Below are 22,409 nucleotides of genomic sequence, written 5' to 3' on the forward strand. Positions count from 1 at the left end.
CCAAGTCTTTTTGGTTTTCTTCTTAAGGTACACATATTTTTAAGCACTCCTAAGGGTTTACTGATGTTCAAGACATTAGGTGAAATACTTGTTGGTACAACACAGGACATAATGGGCTCTGTCCAGGTGCCAATACTAAACTGCATGCTGTCAGACAAGGTGATGTGCCCTGCTGTTGTTGTTGCCTTCAGATTCAACAAGTGGATGGCCTCCTCCATCCCCACACTTGACACAAATATAACCTGAAATTGTGAATTGGCTCCTCACAAAGGGTAAGAGGTCACAAGGCAGTCAGCTTGCTTTTCATCCCAGAGCATTGACAAACCAGGAAAGAAACTTTTTGACTGAGTAACAATTCCTTCCCAGGGGTCCTCCCGGAAAAATGCAACTGTCATCCCCCTTTAGATTCCAATGTCCCTGTACAGGCACAAAACACTAACTCAGCTAAAAGTTCCCCACGACTGTGCTGTAGCTGTGCTTTCAGTTGCTGATGCTTTATGGTCTTCAAAAATACACGGTTAAGTTGTGGTTTCTGATGTAAAATGAAACCCGGTGTCTAATTTGAGACATCAAAATTTCATTACTATTGATATGATGAATCTTTTGTCATTTTCACCTGCAATGTTCTTAGCTATGGAAAATGTTGAGTTCTATTTATCAGTGTCATTTTGCAGTGAAGTACCGTTTACTGTTCTTAAGAAAAAAAAAAAAGTATTTAAGTTGCATTACAGTTGATACCACAACTCAGTTTTATTATCAGACTCAAAATTGAGGTCTCTGGCAGTTCTTACCAAGGTAAATCTCCCTCTAAAGTGACAGTGTTGCCAAAAGTGTGGCCCACTATCTCCCACATGTACAAAGAAACCCCCACCACTTCCCCATGTCTTCTATAAAGGTTCAAGACACAAGGGCAGCCTGTTTCAGTAAATTTTTCCACTTGCTTTACTTTTTTTTTTTTGACTGATTGTGTTCAAAGTACTCTTTAAAAAAAAAAAAAAAAAAAAAAAAAAAAAAAGAAGTGAAGAGATAAACACAATCCTGCTAGCAAATGTCATAAGAAAAATGTATTCTCGCAGACTCTGGCCAACTTAAACTTGAAATGAAATTATATCAAAATACCTTGTAATTGAGTTAGAACACTCTGAAAACTTATTCCACACATTTTTCTTCTAAAATTCACAGGAATCTTTTTCTTTACAGCTTCTTATTCAATTGCATGCTCTTTTTCTTTCTCTTTGGAATATATATCAACTTATTATAAAAAAAAAAAAAAAAAAAAAAGGAATTGTTGTGGCAAGGGTGACCTGTAGAGATACAGAGCTAAGCAGAGTTGGTGAATCCACTCACTCTGATATGCACACATGATATGCAATTAAAATCTCCATTCACATTCCTACGGGGTTGTCAATCAAGAGAAAAGCCTTTTTGACAACATCCAGTGAAGCGTACCAACTAACTGCTGAACAGGAACTTAAACAGTAACAGCTTTTGTTACTAGTAAGAATGGATTTTACCAAGATTGGGCTCAGCTTCTAAAGAAATGATTATGTTAAAATTTGGGGGGCTTTTCATTAAAAATTAAAATGTGTCACAAAGCTATTGTCTGCGAAGCTATCGTATTATGTAATACATGAGGGTTATCAGACATATGTGAAAAAAAAAAGCTGGAACTTTTCTTGGCTGTAAGAAACAATTTAACCTTTCATATTTTGAACAACGATTACAAACCAGTTTTTAGGGAGAACATTCTTCTAATTGAATGTTGCTTATTTGGTAGGCACTGAACATCTTTTGTAACATTATAAGCTGCTCAGTCACAAGACTAACAGTGTTAAAAGTCTGCTACTGAAAAAAATAATGGTACTGTAAACAATTTACTACTGGCATGCTGCAAAATTATGTGACACAGTTATAAGTATTTGCAACTCTTTGAAAATACCCTAACTTTGAATTTATGACAATAGAGGAAAGTCTTTGATATGAAGATGACAACATTTACTTTAATAATATCCATGAACATAATGTACAACTCCTGAGAGCATTGGGGTACCTCAATATCAAATCTGTAAAGGTAAAACTAGTAAGAATAAATAGGTCATCAATCTACCGTTTGTGTTTTGAGCACTAACCTTGAACTACAGCTTTCAAACATGCTAATACTGTTAGATATTGAAATATTTGCCCTCTTGCTTATCATGCTCTATAACTGAAGAGAGAGCAGATGCATCCTGACTATTAACAGTCATGACAAATTGCCTTACTAATGAATGTTACACACTGAAAGTGCCATAACTGATTAAACTACAATTTCCCACTACCAGATAGAGAGAGGCTTGGGAACTCCAGCAGTGGACAACTCTGATGTTCTGCCAACAGGCCTTCAGGGCACAGTGTGGTATTTAGAAAAACACACTGCAAATTCCATATGAATATATTCTAAAAGACTATGTGTATACAACAGGTTTTAAAGAACATTAGACGAAACAGCTTAGGTTTGCAGCCGATGAGCCATGTAAAATGGATGTGTTTTAACAATTTTAGTATCATTACAAGGCTGTGCTGGAGAATATTCCTGTTGGGTTCCTCTACCCCTTTCCCCGCCTCCCCAAACATTGCTTGTGCTTTGCTTTCACATAAAATCTTTCTTTTGTCAGTCTCTTTGTCGGTGCAAAATTGGCAGCAGTTCAAATTCAAAGTACTCCTATTCATTTACTGACCATTAAACCAATGTCATTCTAGTTCACATCAGCCAGAGAGCTAAGCTCTAAAAAACATAAAAGGCTTGCTTCACCACTGACGAATAATGTGTACATTTTTACAGAGCTTAAACCTTAATGCTTTGCCTGAAACTAACAATACAGTATATCTTATCATTCCTTTTTCACAAGCAGGCAGCTGCTGAAACGCTTGCCACTTCAAAATATCAATTGCTTGCCAGAGTTGTCCTCAACACACCCTGTCAAACTCATGTATATTGTGCAATGAAAATGGTGCAGGACTGAAAGCTAGAAATTGTGTCAAATTCTGCTGTAAGGGTATGATGTGCAAAGAACAACGTATGACAACCGTAGAGACTACAAACAATAGCAATGGAGCCAGACACTACATATATCACAACTGTGCCTGTACATATTTTATTGTATGTATTATATATTTAAAGCATGACAAATGTGTCATTGAAGCTGTGTGCTACAGCAAATAGAAACCCTTCAGCTAGTTAAGCTTTTTCATTTCTCTTGATGGAAGTGTAGTGGTATTTTTCTGCCCTCTGAACATTTGTTTGTAAATCACACGGCACAAAAAAAACCATCAGGTTTTCAAAATGAGTAACAGAAAACAAAAGGCAACAGTACAAGATGAGAAAATGAGATTTTGTTCAATTAGCACTTTTGCTTTCCTCTAAGGACACATAGCCAAGGCTACCTTAAAGCCTATCTGAGGCTATGCAAGACAAATACAATATTGCTGCACCCATAAAATACAGTATACCTAATTTTAATGCAGATAAGTGCTGGCCTATTGATTTGCATGTTTCCTTGGCAAAATGGAAATCCCATGTGAGCATGTTCTTTGTCTGAAGAAAATGCATTTTAAAAATCCTTTATGAATACAGCAATACATGCTAAAAAGGAAAACATGAGTCACTAGTATAAGATTATGTATAAGACCTAGAGGAAGCAGTGTTCATATATACACACATGCACACATGCATCTCTCTGTGGGTGCATGAATGCATGTTATGAATGCATGTTATGCAATCACATAGCTTTTTAGCACATAGTCACAATTTCTGTAGCTAATGAAAATTCAGCCTCTAAATGTAATCTTAAATTATCTGAGCAAAAAGAGTGAAAAATGCCAAACTGAGAAACAAAGTAAGTTGACGATAAAGTGACAATGGAATGCTACACATAAATTAAAGAAATGGCAGATAGCTGTGATGAAAAAGAAAGAAAAGAAATGTTCAGGAGAAAAGATGAATCTAACAGCCCCCAGAAGCATGTAGATTGCAAAACCTGAACACAGGGGATTCCATGGGGGTCATTTACTAATATAATCCTAAGCAAAATGAATAGATACACCATTAAGGTGTTAATAAATATTTTGGAAAGAGAATAGGTGTTTTAGGTGCTTGGGGTTGATGACCTTTGCTGTGTTTATTAGTGGGACAATGATGCATTATTAACACACAGCAGCTGTACCTGAACTGCTGCCATGAACATAATAGCCTTTTATAGCCATCAGGGGAGTGAGATAGGAGGCCTTTATTAACCACTAGACATGATTAGCACATTATGTGAACTTTAGTAGGCAAATTATCTCTTATTGAAATATAATGTTTGTTATCACTGATTGTAAACATGACTTTAAAAACTTCTCAATGCAAAATTAGGAGTTTTACTACCACTTAGTGAATTACTGGCTAGACAACTGAAAAAAACATATCCTTCTTTTTCTTTTGTTCCATCTGCAAAATCAATCATGCCCCACAAAAACTAATTGCACTATGATAAAACCTCTGAGGTAAATGACTTCCACATCATGAATACTATTCTTCAGAATTGTAAAAAAAATAAACAGGCATTTCCAACATAATCAAGAACACTGCTAATGAAGAAAAAACTTGTCTTATATTTCACTATAAAGACTACAAGTGGTTCTTAAAAAGAGTAAGTTTGCCAATACATTTTCAACAGTTAACTTGAAAAAAATAACACCATGATTCACTCCAAAAAGCTTAATTTTGGAAAGATTATCCCATTAGCCTTAAGAACTGAACACAGCACTGTGAGTCCATTATGAGCAGTCTTTTATGCGCTAGCAGAAACTCATTAACATAAAATAAATCATTAGCTTTGATATTAAGCCTCTACTATCTGCAGGCTTCTATGACTAATGTTCACAACTGTGTCTGGCAACTGATAAATTATACTTTTTTAAAAGGTTATTGTCTCTTTTCACCACCACTTTTTGTTTTACTACTCATTATTATTTCAGGTTGCTGCAAACACGATGATAGTATAAGAAACAAATGTTTTCTCATATTCGTGAACACAAACCTACACATTTTTGGCAGCTCCAACAAGAATATGACTTCGAAGCCAGCTACTTATGATACAAGATAGCGATGACAGATTGTCAGAGTAAGTTCACTTTCTTCAAAGCATGCGATACATAATGAAGCAGAAATGTATGTATATTCATATAGAGTAGCACTGATACAATAGAAACTTACATGTTTACATAGTATTCTCCCTCTTCTGGCATGAATTGTCTGGATACATTTTTTGCTTTATATTGCAGACCTCATTCTTCCTTTACTGTCCTTTCCCTAGGTACAGGTTATTGCTTTCTGATTTCAGAGTTCTGATTTCTTCTTGCATACAATGTAAGTAACTGGAGTTTGCTAAAGATTTCCTTAACATATCAAAAATACATGTCAGCTACAGTAACTTCCATTTAAGACCATATAATCACCAGCAACAAAAGCAGGAGACAAAAGTACTACCACAGCAGCTCAATTGCCGTGCTTAGCCAGCAGTACCCTTGAAAGAAGCCACTCGTGCCACTTTTGATTGGTAGAGAGTGGTTTAACAGTCAAGAATGTGAATGCTAAAACATTCTGACATTTCCACTAACCTGGATTTGTCAGATGCTCGTGTAATTCGAGTATGTTTTGCAAGTTAGAAAGCAGTGTGTCTTGGGAGGAAACCACACGACGAGGGTCCATAGCAAATCAAATAGGATCCCAGTGAGAAATAATAAATGAACAGTTCAGGAACAGTGTTAGCATATGTGCAATTGAAAGATAAGATATAAATATTAGCAGAGCCATATGAAATTCAAATGCTAAAAATAAACTACTTACTGAAAACATAAGAAGCAAAAGAAAACCATAGACATTACAAATGTTGGTTGCACCGAGATCTCTGCTTAAAAACTATTCTAACTTTGAATATCTAAACCAAGAGTTAAACATTGTATTTGATGGCCTCACTTAGTAACCTAAAACTTATCACAACTGATGAACATAACAAGTGGATATTCCAGCAGAAGGGGAGACAAGATTTTCTTCTGTGCAGTTGCTGCTGTGGAAGGGCATTGTATGCTGCTGCTCCTAACACTACGCAATCTGTGCCTAACCACAGAATAATGAAATGTTGCCATTTTCCAGCTGAACAATGTAGGGAAAAACATGACCAAGAAAATCTCTTTCAGGTTGATGTGAATTCCATGTCTGAAAGTATTTTGAATGTGCTGCTATAATTAAGAGCCATTTGGCATTTCAACTATAAACTATGCTTTGGAGCAACTTGTAACTCACCATTTCTAATGAGAAATCACTCCTTGGGTACAAAATCAGTACCTAGTTGCACAACTAAAATAGCAGAATAGTATAGAACAGACTATTTCAGTTGAAAGAGACCTTAGATGATCATCTAGTCCAGCTGCAACAACAACAAAAAAATCAATTTGGTTAGCCTATATTAAACATAAGTGTTTTAGTGTATACAGCCCATGCTAGGCATCCACCGAGCATGTGTCCACTTCAAAAAGATAAAGCTGCCACTAATTGCCACTGCTGTCAGTTCCAGAAGCCAAGGTCTGGATTGATCCAGGAACTACCCTATCACCACAAGAAGTGGTGCTTTCAAGTCACTCTTGAGCCATGCTCAGAGAGCAGTCACAGGAAGCTTTTTACTTCCACTGTCTAAACTTTAGCATATCTGCCATCAATACAGGATTTAAATATCCAAGACTTTTGATCTAAATCCTACTGTGATTACGATGTTTCTCTGCTTAACATAAAGTCATGTTTTAAACATCCTTCATTTTCCAATGCATCTGCACAGTGATAGCACGATGAGAAAGGTCTGGTGAGATGGGAGTCTGAGGAGAGAAGGGTGCTCGCTTCATCCTGGTAAAGCGCGATCATCCTCAACACACAACAAATTCATCGGGAGTTGCAGCTGCCCCATCCTCCACAGATCAGCTCCTTAAGTCCTTAAAAGTAGCTCCAGCAGCTGCTCTTTGGTTTAATGTAAACACCAAAGGTACTGTATGCACTATAGTGTTCAGCAAGTTCAGCATTCTCAATAGTTTACTGGTTTATTTTCACTTTTTTTTTCAGAAAGCCCCATGACAGGCTGGTTAAGGATTATTACTCTCAAGGTATTGCTGTTTGGCAGAAAAAAAAAAAAAAAAAAAAAAACAAAACAAGAAAAAAGCAAAGAATGACTGTCAATAGTTCGGTATATAGACATCTCTGAGGAAGATTTCTCAAAAGCACATATATAAATTGTTTTCCACTAAAATAGGGAGCACCTCTTTTCTGAAACACTGGAATTTAAGGAGGTACATTTGAGGCTTGTCCACAACTGTGAGACTGCATTCTAAGGCCGAGTAAACAAGGAAAGAAAAGTCCATTTCCCTTCCTCCTATGTAATATGTTTTGGAATGAAGTGAAACACTGAACACAAAAGTCAGCACTAATGCAACTGTTTAATCTTTCCTTTAAGAGGCAAATGCAAATATGAAGTCTGGTTCTAATGCTGTAGGGGACAAGGTATCTCTCTCAGGGAAAAAAAATGCCTAGAATTAACAAACAGTGATCTATTAGATAAGCAAAATCTAAAATGCTGTCAAAACACTAATACTGCATTTCAATTTTAGAGCTGTCCTTCAGAGTGCTGGGCTTGCCACAGTTCAGAGTTTCAGATGGAGTTCGGATAGAAGCAAGTCACTGGAAAAAATGTACACTTGGTAAACAGCCATGGAGCATTTTACTTAGAGTAGTCTCTATGGTGGGGCTAAGTTTACACAATAAATTATTCTAAACGCTGTTTATACATATATGCACTTTTGCTCCATAGAATTCTGATTCAGAGCAGGATTGTTACCTGCTTACAAAGTCCTGTATTATATCTCCTTATCCACTGCTACCCATTGCCACTCTACTTTTTCCATTTTGAAGGGGGTTTTGCTTCCCTCTCCCCCTTTTTTTCCTCTTTATTCCTCTGTTTTAAAAATAACTAAAGTCTAGCATCCTACCTCTGCTATCTGGCTGTATTTTTCCACTGCACTGACAACTACTAGTGAATACATGAAAGATGAGTTGTAAGCTTCTGTATTTTTTAACCAGGTAGCAAATCACAGAAGAATCTAGTGCACAATTCTGCAAGGCTAACCACTGGGAACAGTAAAGACCATTATTTTCTCCCTGCTGTTGGCAGGGGTCAGCATCCCTGTCATTAGCTGTGTCAAACTATAATTATATAACTGCACTTTTTGTGGCACATATCTGGAAACACTGTAAAGTTGCAAGTATGAAAATATACCAGTCCTTCTTACAATACTGATCCAAGCTGTCTTTGGAGGTGACACCTCAATACACAAAGCCACAAGGATGTTCTCTGTACCCAAACATTGCTCGCTACACAAACATTGAAACTTATCATCCGACTTCTTTAATCAGCTTGAAATCTCTGACCATATTCTTCTAACAAATTGAGGCATTCGCACTAGCAAAGTTATTTCTTTTGTAGCATTCAACTCAATTAAGAGATGTTATGTTTCTTATAATAAACTTCAACTAAACAGACGACTCATATTAGCCTGTAAATGTCTGAAATGCAATTAAGCCTCAAGTTTTCAAGAGACTCTAAATCTGTCTGTCCAGCGTAAGAGCTCCTCTATATTATTTCAAAGGCTGACCTATATACCACAGCATACCATCCATTCTCTCTGTTTGTATAAGAGACACCTCACACAGTTGTCATAACCAACATTGTTTGCATTGTTCTTTCCCTTTTCTCCCTCCCTGGGTAATGTGAGAGAAACAAGGAAAATCCTGCATAACAATGTATGCAGAGTATAATGAGCTTTCACAGCTGATAGAGAAATATTAGACTAAGATGCTTAGAGTGCTATTTGAGGTTTATAAAACAAAGATCTAAGCAGTCTTCTGAAACAAAGACTGCCAACTGAAAACTGTAAGATAAGAGGCGACTGTTTGAATCTACATTATTGCATCTTCTTCAGGCTACAGAAAAATGCACTGTCAATACGTCCCATGTCCTACCCGTCTGCCTGAGAACTCACTCATACACTATGAACAACCATCTGATCAGGAAAAAAAAAATAGTTCTAACAGAACAATTGGTAAACTTGAAATCTCAAGTATTTGTGGAATACACTCTATGTCACCAGCAGCTCCAGCTGATTCAAAATTTAAAGAATCAAAATCTAAAAAAAATAAATCAACAACCCAACACCAAAACCCAGGTACAAAAGCAAGAGCCATATGCACTAGTAAGTGCCTAAAGCAAGTTTTAACTAACTTTACAAGAAATAGGAGGCAGTTCTGAATGAGTTTTTCAGGTAAAGACCTAATCAAGACAACTGTTCCAATCCAGAACACGGATCCAACACACTGCTGCCATCACCTCCTTTTCTGGGAGAGTCTAAGGGTAAACACTCAACCAAACTTCCTGCACGTAAAATTCTGCAGGCCTCCTGCCCTTCAAACTCCCTAAATACACAGAGCAAAAAATGAGTGACAGAGCAATACTGTAACATGACGACATGTTTAGAACAAGTCAGATAAGTTTTCACAGCAATGTTAATCATGCTGGGCAAAGGGAGAGAGTGAAAGGGGTGAAAAATGAAATGTTCAGTAAATGTATGCCTCCAAGGGGTCTGGCAAACCTACTCTGTCCATTTAATGTAATCAATGGTCAGTGGCAAAGACAACTGAAAAAGACATTTGTCCGATACTCAGTATCTTATATTGAAACATTCCTGGTAAGTCTTTTCCAAGCATAAAACATATGTCTTATGACTGTGCACTTTTGAGCACATTATCAGTTCAAGCAAAGTGAAATAGAAGAGTTGCAACTTGTCTACAGAATGAGTGCCTCATTTGCATTTAAAAAGAACAGTTTGCTTCCTCATACATGGCATGACTTAAAAGAGGTTTTAACCAGCTAGTAAAGAAATTCTGAAAATTACTTTCTAAATTAATTTATTCAATTTGCAGTGCAGCCCACCAAAAATTATTTAAGGAACTTAATTGGAAAATGATTTAATATATTAAAGTAATTCCTGATTTTCCAAAGCATTTAATTTTTAAATTAAATCTGGTCCACTATCTCAAGAATGATGAGTGAAACCTGTATTCAAGTCATTACCTTCTTTTTGAAGCTTTAAATCACTGATAGGTTTAATAACATTTGTCCAGTTTCATTGCCAAATGGGTCTTCAGACACTTCAGTACTTATGTCATTAATACCAGCCCAAGCCTCTCACTTGGCAACTCTTTACAGTTACAATTTACCAAAACAGACAATAGAGAAAATAACATCAAGCCGTAGATGAAAGGTACCGGTAGCCTCACGATTACTGAGAGCACTTACAAAAAAATTATTGCACATACACAGGCTCCTACACATCTGGACTCTTCCTGCTAAACAAAGTTCAGTCCTGGCACAAACTTCCAATCTATAGGGCAGGTTAGCCAGATGCTGCCAAACAGGGTTACTCAAAACACCGCTAACAGTCATACCTCTGGGATGTCTGGTGAAATATCCTTAAGCATCCACCACAAAGGGCCAGATTTATCCCTGAATTCTACAACTCCATTGAGTGCATGTGAAATGCAGCCAAGATGAATTTGGTCCTTTCTGTTGTGATTGGTAGACGAGACCATGTGGGAAATCTTTCCTGAAAACTGAGAGGGCTTCACCCCGGCGCTGCAGCCTCCGCGCCGCAGCAGAGGCAGAGGCAATGTTGCTGTTTATCTCTGCAAACGAGGCAGCTGCCCGGCATGAAAGGGACGGCGCTCATCAGCATCTCTCTGACACGTGAGGCCGGCACCACAATGGCCGAGCTCGGAACCAGACCGTCCCCGCCGGGGCAGCCCCTCCGCCCCGACACCGTGCCCGGACTCCGCGCCCCACCGCGGACTCCGCGCACGGCGGAGTTTACGCCGGGGAAAACAAAACAAAAACCAAACCAAACCAACAAAAAAAGCCCAAAGCAAGCAAACAAACAAACAAACAAACAAAAAAACCCAAATAAAACCAAAACAGCAAAACAAACAAAACAAAACCAACAAAAACCCCCACAACCAAACAACCCTACAGCTGCTGCAGCTTGCCCACAAGACTACCGGGGCAGGTTTCAAAACAAGTGTTCGCCGAAGCGCACAGGTTTATGGACATCTTTTTCGGGAAACGCTGGCTCCCAGCTTGCTCCCCCGGCGGGGGTGTGCTCAAGAAGTGCTCCGGGTAGCTCGCACTTCCTGATTATTTCCTACGGGCAGCGTTTTATTCGTGTGTAAAGCTCATTCCGTAACAGCAAGAGAAAGTGCTGCTCATGCATAAAGCACCAGCTGGCTCAGGCCACAGAGGCAGTAAAAATGCAGGAACCACGGACCTCTTCCCCGTCAGCAAAAGTAATGCAACTGCTCCGGGATGGCAGCACCAAACTCTGGATTTGGGGCTAGTTCGAGCCTCCTTTGCAGTTCCTCCTTCCCCAGGGCTGGAGGATCTAAAACTTGGCTGTCCTCAGGTACTGACCTTATTTGCAGCGGTTTAATGAAGTTACAGAGAAACGGGCAAGGCAGCAGGGGACAAACAGACGGGACAAAGTCAAGCCCCTGTGCTGAACAGACCTGTCACCCTTATACACCCTTATTGTGCATACATAAAGATGTGCATGTATCTGTGTGAGCGGATATATATGTATACACACAAATGTCACATACACACACACAGACGTGCTCCCGGCACCGCCAAGTACCGCTTTGACACACGAACTGCAAGATAACGCGGCGGGGCAGAGAGTTTCTGCCGGCCTGTGGCGGGCGCGATCCTTCTCATTACACAGGAGCCCTGGAAATTCAAAGTCTTTCCTCATCAACACCCTTGTCCACGCTGTTTCTCCGAAAGGGAAGATGTTATGGAAAATGCCTCCCCCACCCACCCACCCGCCCCCCACCAGCCCCCCCGCTCCAGCCGCCCGCCCCCAAACTACTCTGGGGTTTTAATTTGGGGTGCCTGCAGGGGAGCCGGCGTGTGTCCCGGCGGCAGCTCGGGCGGGACTGCGCTCCCCAAACCCCGGCAAGTGCCGCTGCCCTCTGGCTCGCCGTTGAACTTGGTACGCGGCTCGCCAAAGCTCAGCTCATGCAAACGCGGCGCGGCAACAGCACAATCGACAGCACAGATAAAAAACACCTCGGACGACACAAAACACGAGTCACCTTGTTGCAATAGTAGGGGTCCAGGCAGGGGGAAGGTCCCAAACAAGGCGTATCAGGAGCGGCTGCAGGCTGAGGAGGTGGTGAATAAAATCTTACGTCCATTTCACTAAAACATCAAGCAAACTTCTTTTCTTTTTGTCGTTAATGTTGGTGGGGGAAAAAAAAAAAAAGGGGGAGGGGGGGATGCGAGTGCGTGTATGTGTGTGAGGGGAAGGGGGGGACACAAAACAAGACTGAGAAGAATAAAAAAGAGGTGCCTGACTTCAGTAGTCAAAGAAACACCTTCCCTGCCTCACATCCGTTTGTGGTTTGTAAAGCGAGAGAGGAGAGAGGGAAGAAAAAAAATTTAAAAAAAAAGAAAAAAAAAAAAAAAAAAGAAAAAAAATCTCTTCCAAAAATGCACCGGTCTGCAGATGTCTGCGAGAGAATCAACAAACCCTCCTTCTTCTATGGCAGGGCAGGTAACTTCGAGTACTTATTGTTTCCCCCGCGCATCGGCACCGGGGCGCTAGCTCCGTGTGTGCCTCTCTTTATGGGAGTCTTGGAGTTGGTTCGCTTCGCCCTCCCTCCTTCTCGCTCGCTCGCTCCCTCTGGTCTTTTCCCGTTCTTTTTTTTTTTTTTTTTTTTTTTTTTCCTTTTTTTCCCCCCCTTTTTTTTTTTAATAATAGTTATTATTATTATTTATTTGGGTGGGTTTGGTGGAGGTGTATTTTAGTTGCCCTCCACCGTGAGGAGAGGGTCTGGGGTCGTGTTGGGGGGCGGGGGGTAGGAGGTGGCGGCAGCAGCCGGGGCCCCCTCGCACCCCCGGGGGGGAGCGGCGAGGCAGCCCGCCCGTGCTGGAATGGCCGCCCCGCGCCGCCTGGCTCTCTCGCCTCGGCACGGTTCGGCTCGGCACGGCCGGGCTCGGCACGGCTGGGCTCGGCACTGCTTGGTTTGAGCTCGGCGGGAGGCGGCGGGGGATACGACGCGCTCCACCGGCGGAGTCGCTGCTCCGAGTGTGCTTCACACAAAGGGGTCGGCGAGGGAAGAGCCATTTGCGGCCGCCGCCGACGGGGCTGGGAGTGGCAGAGAGGGGGCGCTGCCGCGCCCGCCATCCCACCGCCGTCCCCGCCCTCTCCCACCCGCCTTCCCCGCCCGGCCCCCCGCCCGTTACTATGGCACCCCCTCCGCGGGCTGTCGCCGCAGCGGCCTCGGCCCGGCCTGGCCCATGGGCGGGAGGGTAGGGTGACAGCAGCCTCGGGGGCCGAGGGGTTCGGCCCGTAATGAGGACTCCGCGATGGGTCGGCTGCAGGGTGGTGGTGGGGCCGCGGACAGGTCCCTCGAGGTGCCTCTGTGAGAGTCCCCTGTCCCACTTCTCCACCCCCTGACCCATACGCACCTCCATTTTGCAAAGGTTGGGTCAGACGCCCCGTGCCCCGGCTCCCTTGGCAGTCATAGAATCACAATTTGGGTTGGAAGGGACCTCTAAAGATCATCTAGATCATCATACAGTGAGCAGGGACATCCTCAACTAGATCAGGTTGCTGAATACCTCCAGGAATGAGGCCTCAACTACTTCCTTGGGCAACCTGTTCCATTTTTCTACTACCTTCATGGTAAAGAACTTTTCCCTAAAAAGTTCTTCAGAGGACTGATCACAAGTCTTCTGTTCCCCAGGCTGAACAACTCCAGCTCCCTCAGCAGTCCTGTCAAGTTGACCTGGGTCGAGCCGCAAGCAGGGCCCAGCGGGTTAGCTGAGCCCTTTGTCCTCTGTCCCAGCTGAGTGGAAGACATCGCCCAGAGTTTGGGGAGGCAGAAATAAACTATGGATCCATGTACATGCTTCGGAAACCAGGATGCGAGTGAAAAGAGCCACGCATCAGCTGGGATCTGCCTCCTTTACTTGTAGTGCTTGGGCCTGGTGGTGCTTACACCAGGCACAGCTCTTCTCACAGCAGGGTGGAGAAGGGAAACTTGAGGAGAGGGGCAAACTGAGAGGCAAGGAAGGAATGGGGAGAGAATGGGGTAGGGGAAATTAAGAGGAGTGCAATTAGCTGCGAAAAAGGGTGCTGAGAAAGGAAATTCAATGGCATGTGGGAGAGGAATTCATGAGCAAAACAATGTTTGAGAGGAAAAAACAATGAAAGAAATGTTGACTTCAAGACACCGTGAGCAATCCCACTGGGTTTCCTGCTGAGTCTCTGGTAGTTTTAATCAGGACTGAAAGGATGGAAGAGAAAAGATACAGGAAGGACACTATGCTGAGCTTAGATAATGTCCTATAGAGGAATTGTATTATGAAGAGAAAGGAACGCCTTTCCCTCTACATAAAAACAAATTAGTGAGTGCCTCACAAACTGAGGTGAAGAGATTTAACAAGAATGGTTACATGTATCAAATACTGATGAACATTTCCATCACAAAAACATTTGGAATCTGAAGAACTTTAAAGAAGATACTTAATGTGCATTCTGATACAGAACTCTCTTCTCACTGAAAAAAAAAAACAACATAATCCAAGCAACTATTTTGAGGGGACTCAGCATTAAGGGGGAGGAAATCACAAAGTGAAGAAATCATTGTTTGTGTCTTCACCTCCTATACTTTGCTATTGTAAAGAGTCCTTCAAAATGGTGCTAACACATGACTTTCATCCACGTTAAACAACCTGCTTTCGGTAAATCTGGAAAAAATACATAAGCAATATAAAAGAACTCAAGAGGAATGAGGTTTCAAACAATATGCCTTTTCCAGGATTATTTGATCTAAAATATCTCTGCAGATTCTTGGTTGTCAGTTCAACACAACTTAAGTCTGATGGCAATAAATGTTTTCCTTAAACATGCAATTACAAAAAGATCTCTTGCTGTTTTCTTTTTAATAATCTTTGAAGCCCTTACAGCTTTGGAGAAAAACTTGAAAGCATAACCCAGAAGAAGCTCCAGAAAGCAAAGGGAAAGACAAACTTCTTTTTTTTTTTTTCCTAAATCTCATGATTTTTTGGCATCTGAGTCATTATTTTGCATGTTTAAGTTAAAAAATCCTAAAAAAGACTTTCCTTTGCAAGAAATATACTTGACGCTTGACAGATCTATCACTGCTGCAAAAGGCTGATATGTGGACCATAATTTGACAAAGTGAATGGGAGACAGATTGCTAGCTCTGTATTGAAAAGCTGCTGTTGAGAAACTTGTTATTCATTCACCATGGTTTAGTTTGCAGTCTGTTGTGGGGAAAGGTGGGGAAATTCTAGAAGAGTTGATCTAGGCAATCGGTGTATGCGGGTGCAGTAACACTAATGCAAAGCCAGAGATGTCAGTATCAAAAGGACTAGAACATCTGCTGGTAAAAAAATAGAGATTATGCTTTTTATTTATATGAAATATTACTGAATATTGCCTTAAGAAAGACTTCAAGTTTCTAGGAGTCTGTAGGAGTTTACAACTATACCATTTGCTTTGCACAGCACTGCAAGTTATTTTCAGTTCTTAATGAGGCAGGCCCTGGGAGGTTATAAAATTTTTGCTGCTGGTTACAGAGATGATTTAATCATTGAGATGGTAAAAACACCTGAGATTTGTAGCAGTTATCTGTACAGTTTGTAAAAATTAAAAAGCTATATATATTAATCCGTTAAGTGTTCTTTTGTTTAGTAGGGAACATTTTGCCTCGAGTTTTCAAGATAATGCATTTCTGGTGACTGGAACTGAACATTTAAATACTGCTGTAGGTTTTGCCCCTATGGACTGATAAAGTGAGCCCCTTTCTTGGCTAATTCAATGGTACATCAGACTTGGCCATTTTATCTCATGCAAGTGCATTTTCAAGAAAAAAAATGGCAGCAGATTAAAGATTAGGAATCTGGTTTTAGAAGCTTAAAAGGAAGGAACATTTGTTCAGAAGGCCACTGAGATTTTAAAGCCATTCAGCATTCAAGTGAATGTCTCCAAAATAGTCTTGAAAGAGGTTCCTATGCCAGCAGGAGAAGACTGTCATTATTCTGTCATATGAATAGGAACAAATGCCTCGAGAAACATGATCTATATCTGCTGATGCTAAAAAAGTTGTTATTCTTTTAAATGGTGTCTGCTGGAGCGAGACCACGTAGTATGAATATTCTTGATGTAATGGAGAACTTGTATGACATTCCTTGCCAAGCAGCGTTGGGGATGCAAGAAATTTTCCTAGCAGACTGGAGACCTAAGGAGATCATTAAATAGACAAACCACAAATGGATCAGCAGCTCCTTTCAGATGAAAAGAGCTGGAGGTAGAGACACAGGATTAGAGGGCGGGGGAATATGTCTTATGTGCTTGCCTGTAGTTTGGGCTGTCACACCTAGAGCCTCTGTTGGAGGCAGAGTACTGGCAGAGCAGATCCTGGGTCAGAACCAGTCCGGCCATTTGCATGTTCTCATGGTGGCTTGGCAGAATTAAAAGAAACTAGTCAGTATGTCCAAAATGACAGGTTATTTTGTTGTCTGCCCTGATGTCTCACCCAGCTGCTGGGTAACATATCAGGGCCCGTGAATCATGTTCTCAGCCAAAGAGAGGTAAAAATACCATAGTTAAACCAAAATCTAGCCCTGCATCCTTTTGGTTTTAAACTGACACCGCCATGCCCAGTTTCATTTGGGGTCTCCAGACAAAAGTATCCAATCATCTATTACAAAGAGAAGATTTCTTGATTTTCCTAAGAAGAAGGAAAGGTGGGACTGTGATGATAGCTGATTATATACAGGTATCACAAGACCCTTTTCCTGAGGTTGACTTTAATTTAAAGAGAAGTTTTCTCTGGCCTATTTAAGAACAGATGGATTGGAAAATAATTCTATTTTTTGTTTTGCATGCTATACTTTGTGTGCCAGGAGGGCCAAATGACTAAAAGGAGAGCCATGAGATTTTGCTGAGAAAATATCTTCTGCTGAAATTTTTGCTTTATTTACTGATGCATAAGGCTATTTACCTCTCAGACCAAGGCTCAATGCTCATCAATTTCTAGAGAAGAGTTAATGTAATAATAATAGGATGAAGGCCTTTTGTTTGGATGTCCTGTTTCATATCCTTAAACTGGGTATGACACTTGGATGTGGAGAGTTATGCAAAAGATAATTATACTAAGATTATTTAAAAGAAAGAATATTTAAGCAAAGTAATTAATCTGGCCTTTTCATCAGAATGAACTCAAATCTTATAAGAAACATTAATTTTAAGTGTTGTTGACATTCTGGATGTGTGCTCATAAGTGAGCATAAATCTGTATTTAAACGGGAACATTTGGAGTATGGTATAAAAGCTTACTAGTGGTGATATATGTTTCAGAGTATTTAAACCGTTTGCAATGCTACCTTATAGTGTGTCAACTCAAGGGTTGTCAAACATGTAATGGAAGAGGAAGCTGTTTTATTATTTTTGCCACTGCTCCTGTCTTGTTTAATTTGTTTGCGGTGAGAATGTCCGGCCCCAAATTATCCCATTTTGAAGAAAAGAAATTGCTCTTATCTCTGTAAGGAAGTAAAGATCACTTTTAAATAGTTAAGGAAAGCCCCTGATTTCCCTTTGTTACAAAGCAGAGAGAAAACCTGAGTGTTGCCATGCCTTCTCATTCCAAACAAATGATACGCAGCCAATTTAGCAGATAGAGGAGGAACAGACACGTGGGCTCAACCTGAACTGTGTTACATCTCAGAAAAAGGTTCTTACACACTCATCTGACATTGCCTACAGCAGGAGTTAAGCACACAACATCTCACAGAATCAAGATCTTAAATAGCCATGGAAGAAATAGAAAAATGTAAAATTCACCTTGCATATTTACAGCTTTGATGCATTCCCATATGCTTCAAAGACACTGCCAGCTGGTTCAATTCTATCTACCAGATTTAATGTGGCCTTGCAGACATACAATAGGTAGACCAGTCTTGAAAAAAAACATTTCACCGGGCCTTAGAATCAAATTATTTCTCATGGTCAGAGAAACAAAAGGAAACCTGAAGTTCCTTTTTTTGTCTTCCTTTATTTCTTATCTTACCAAGTGATTTTATGTGAGATACGCTGTCCACATGGTATGCAGGAAGGCTCAAAAATACATCACAGTATGGTGTATGTGAGTTCTCAATTGCAAGATATATCCAAGTGTTAAGGTTGCCAATTTTCCACTCTTCCACTTATCTTGTTAAATCAGTCATGAAACATCTAGAAGTATAAAAGATCAGGAATTTTTGGTTTCATGCTATTTTTTTCAAAAAGTGTGGTAGAGAACTATACAGGAGTCTCAGAAACTTAGTTTTTTTGAGGGACAATAATAGTTTCAACAATTTGTATTGTAAATAAAAAAAGGCTATCTTAAGGCATTTTGTTTTTTCCTCCAAAAAGTGAGGGTCCATAAAAGTTATATAAATGTTATCTGGAGTCTGTGTCATATGCAGCTGTCTTGAGAACAAATCTGTGCAAGTGTTTGATACTCTTAAAAATACCCATCTATATTTGCCAATATTTTAAAAATTTACATATTACCAGCTGAATGTGTCAGTTCAAGTATTGTGTTTAGTTCTGTTCAGTTCAGGCAAGAAGGACAGGCAACTTCTTGAAAGAGCCCAGTGCAGAGCCACAAAGGTGATTAAGGAAGTGGAACATCTCCCTTATGAGGAAAGGCTGAAGGTGCTGGGTCTCTTCAGCTTGGAGGAGATTGAGGAGGAGGATTGGAAGAGATTGAACCTCATTAATGTTTATAAATATGTACAAGGGGGGTGTCAGGAGGATGGAGCCAGGCTCTTCTCAGTGGTGACCAATGACAGGACAAGGGGTAATGGGTTCAAGTTGGAGAATAAGAGGTTCTGTGTAAATGTAAGAAAAAGCTTTTTAACTGTGAGTGACAGAGCACTGGGACAGGCTGCTCAGTGAGGCTGTGGAGTCTCCTTCTCTGGAGATATTCAAACCCCCCCTGGATGTGTTCCTGTGTGACCTGCACTAGGGGATCCTGCTCCAGCAGGGGGGTTGGACTCGATGATCTCTCGAGGTCCCTTCCAACCTCTAACACTCTGGGAGTCTGGGATTAGTCAGGAAAAAATAAAAGAGAACAGAGGATTGATCACAAGCAAACAGATGACAACATGAGGACTAGTCTGTGTGACCAGTTTTCCCATAGCATTGAAAGGGAATTCTCAGATGCCAAGACAGATGCCAAGCAGACAATTAATCAGTTTTCAGTTCAGAACAATGATGTCTTCATTATCCTTTTTGATGAAACTCCCAAATAGAATTGAATTGTCCCTGCATGAGCTCTACTGGCACGAGGAGGTCTTTACAGGCTTACTTAAAACCTCTTTGTTTTCCTATACTCTGCTGTCTCATCTGGCTTAGATGTCTTTTGCCAGAGAACACTTTTCATTGTCCTTTATATTCAGGAGGTCTCTGTGAAGCAATACCTTGGATGCTTCTTAAAGCTCCAAGCAAAGTGGGTCTTTCAACAGGAGAGTCCTACCCCATTATGTAAAAAAGTGGTCTATTTACCTTCTTTTATGTGCTTTTAATCAGTATGTCAAGCCCAGAATTGTAGATGCTAATAGAGAGCTCCAAACACTGTTCTCTCAGAGTAAATGTAAATATAACAGCTCACAGAGGAAAAATTTATTTTTTTAGGGCTAAAAGGTATGACAAATAATATTTTTTCTTTCTTTGTTTTTAATTTTTTTAAAATTTTTTAACTAGACAAAGTATAAAGCAAACCAGTTTACTTTAATTTAATCTGCTTCCCAAGGGACTTACGGTTAGCACCAGAAATATACCACACGAGGGGGCACAGTTGATGTTTGAAGTGCAGGAGATCAGCACTGAAGCACAAAAAAACTAGTCTGGGGGTTTCCAGCAGAGCTTCCTGCTGTAGTTAATAAATCCAGTCTCACTCGTACCTGATAGGCTGATACAGATACATCATCCACATGTCATCTGCCCTCAGTTATTATCAGGTGGGATAAATTGTTGGACTGCTGGCTTGAGAACAAAATTTCTTCTTTGCTGAGATTTCAGAATTTTCCTGCTGGATCTCCAGGAATTTCAGACCACCTTTCTTCTAACTACATGGTTCTTTTCTTAATGGACTTGTCACCCTCAAATCTAATAAAAACTCTCTTTCATCCTTTACTGGGTTTTCTAGTTTGACAGTTTCGTGTCACAGCTTTGTTCCACAATAGAAATAAAAAAAAATAGGTGTTAAAGAAGTCCTTGGAAAACTATAAGTGATAGAGTCAGCATTTACAGAACATACCACAACAGGTCTGACTGACCTTGGCAGCAATAGGAGATCACCATTTCTCATGGATGAGCTATTCCTGAATGTCTGTCTTTTATGCTGTATCAGGCAGAAATACCTTTTTCTGGATCAAGGCTACAACTTTCTGTGTCTCTTTATCAAAGATTGTCTATTACAGAGGCAATTTTTATATTGTTCATTTAAGGAATATATTCTTTTCTATTAATTCCTGAAATCATGTGTCTTTTTTCTGTTGTATTTTAAGATAAAAATACATCAGTGTTGTTATTTGAAAGTTTTATAGTATTTTGTGAAGGATTATTTGTTTGAGGATTGTTTATGATTTATTTTATCACAGTCAAACTGCAAATGCTAATGTTTATGGAAGTCCTCCAAATCACCTGCCTTTACTCTGGCCACCAGAGTGTCATCAATGCAGTTTTCTAATTGGAATGGATCTTGTTCTGGTTTTGTTTGGGGTTTTTTTTAGCACTTTACAGGAGTACTAGTTGAAGGGAATGAACAGTCAATATTCATTGTCCATCTTTAAATACAGACACTTCAGTATCATGCAGAAGTGAAGCAAAGTTGAACATGCATGTTAATCAAATGCCATGAAGCATGTAGACAGAAAGCCCCAAGCCACTTTTGAAATGATCAGATTTCTAACTATTTGCATGTAGATTTGCAAGAGCTTCATGGAGCTGCAATGCATAATGCATTGGCAGTAATGAAGTAAAAAAAAACAAAAAAACCAAAAAAAACCTACAAACAGCAGAGAACGTCTCAGACTTATTCACAACTGTAAAAATAGGAAAAAAATACCCATCCTCCTAAGATACCCTTCCCCCTCCCTGCAGTGGAATTTCCCTGCTTTGAAGTGTTCTTGAGAAGACACAATTTGCAATTTGCCCAAGAGGTCAGCAGGCCCAAACTACTGTACCACAGGGTAGGATGTGGTTTCGAAGCTGAGAGCCTCTCCAGAAGAATGGTCTGCAGGCTTCTTACTTTCTTTTGAATAAAGTATGACCTTCAGTGGCTGTTGTTGTATTCAGGAAAAGGGGTAAAGTCCATCATGGAAGAAGGTCCCATGCCATTTTGGGAGACAAAAATATTAGTTCGGTGTCAGCTCCAAGGTTCCTTTTTAGTTCACTGGAGAAATATGTAATGGGTATTTACATAGATATGACTAGGACTGTAGTGAAGGGGGGAGATCTGAAGCATCTATTTACACTTGCTGAGAGTCATGCATGTCCTACATTTGCCTACTGGTCTCTCATTAACATGGGATTTGCCAGTAACATGTTTAAAAATAGAAATAGTCTGTTGCTGAGACTAACAAATATGAACTTTTTGTTTATTTTTCTCACTTGCATGTATCTCAAAAAATTAAAAACCTGAAATTATTAAAAAAAAAACCCTGTCCAGTGTAGAATTTAACTTGTGCCCATGTGGATACAAACTTAAAGAACCTTAAAGTCAAAGGTACCTTTAAGGAGAAATGTACCATAAAGAAGAGGTTTAAGAAAATCTGAGCACAAGTCATTTGTGCTACAATGCTCAGCCACACTGAGGAGAGTAAAGGGTAGGGAGATACAATATTTCTGAATTTCCATGTCTTTGTGGATTTAAGTCAGACCCTTAACCTTATTTGAACATAGTATTTTTATAGTTTAATATATTTCATACAGAATGTATAAAGAAGATTTAATAACTGTCTCTTAGCTGTGGTTTATCTCTACCTCAGAGAAAGCTAAAATGAGTTTCTAGTGAAATGGCTGAAAGAGCATACACGGTAAGTCTTCCATCAAATTATTTCCAGTCTTGCTGATTTGTAAAAGATCTTTCAGAAAGATTCTGTCTTTCTATGTAGAATGTTAAAGTTTGATTCTATGCCCAAAATTTATAAAAGGAACAA

The 22,409-nt window shown here is 40.1% G+C and overlaps 1 protein-coding gene across 3 annotated transcripts in view; it reads right to left on the minus strand.

The window, feature by feature from the left end:
• The window catches only part of TOX (thymocyte selection associated high mobility group box), a 221,142-nt gene extending 208,504 nt beyond the window's left edge, over window positions 1-12,638 (minus strand). For 2 of the 3 annotated variants that reach the window (XM_071737608.1, XM_071737606.1), the window contains exon 1: window positions 10,565-10,738. In XM_071737608.1, coding sequence (XP_071593709.1) covers window positions 10,565-10,708 — 144 coding nt within the window. In that variant the 5' untranslated portion in view covers window positions 10,709-10,738. Of the gene's footprint in view, window positions 1-10,564; window positions 10,739-12,262 lie in introns of those variants that run through there. The other variant, XM_071737607.1, reaches the window with a different exon arrangement.
• Window positions 12,639-22,409: the final 9,771 nt, after the last annotated feature.

Source organism: Heliangelus exortis, chromosome 2 (assembly GCF_036169615.1).
Source record: "Heliangelus exortis chromosome 2, bHelExo1.hap1, whole genome shotgun sequence".
Taxonomy (NCBI): Eukaryota; Metazoa; Chordata; class Aves; order Apodiformes; family Trochilidae; genus Heliangelus; species Heliangelus exortis.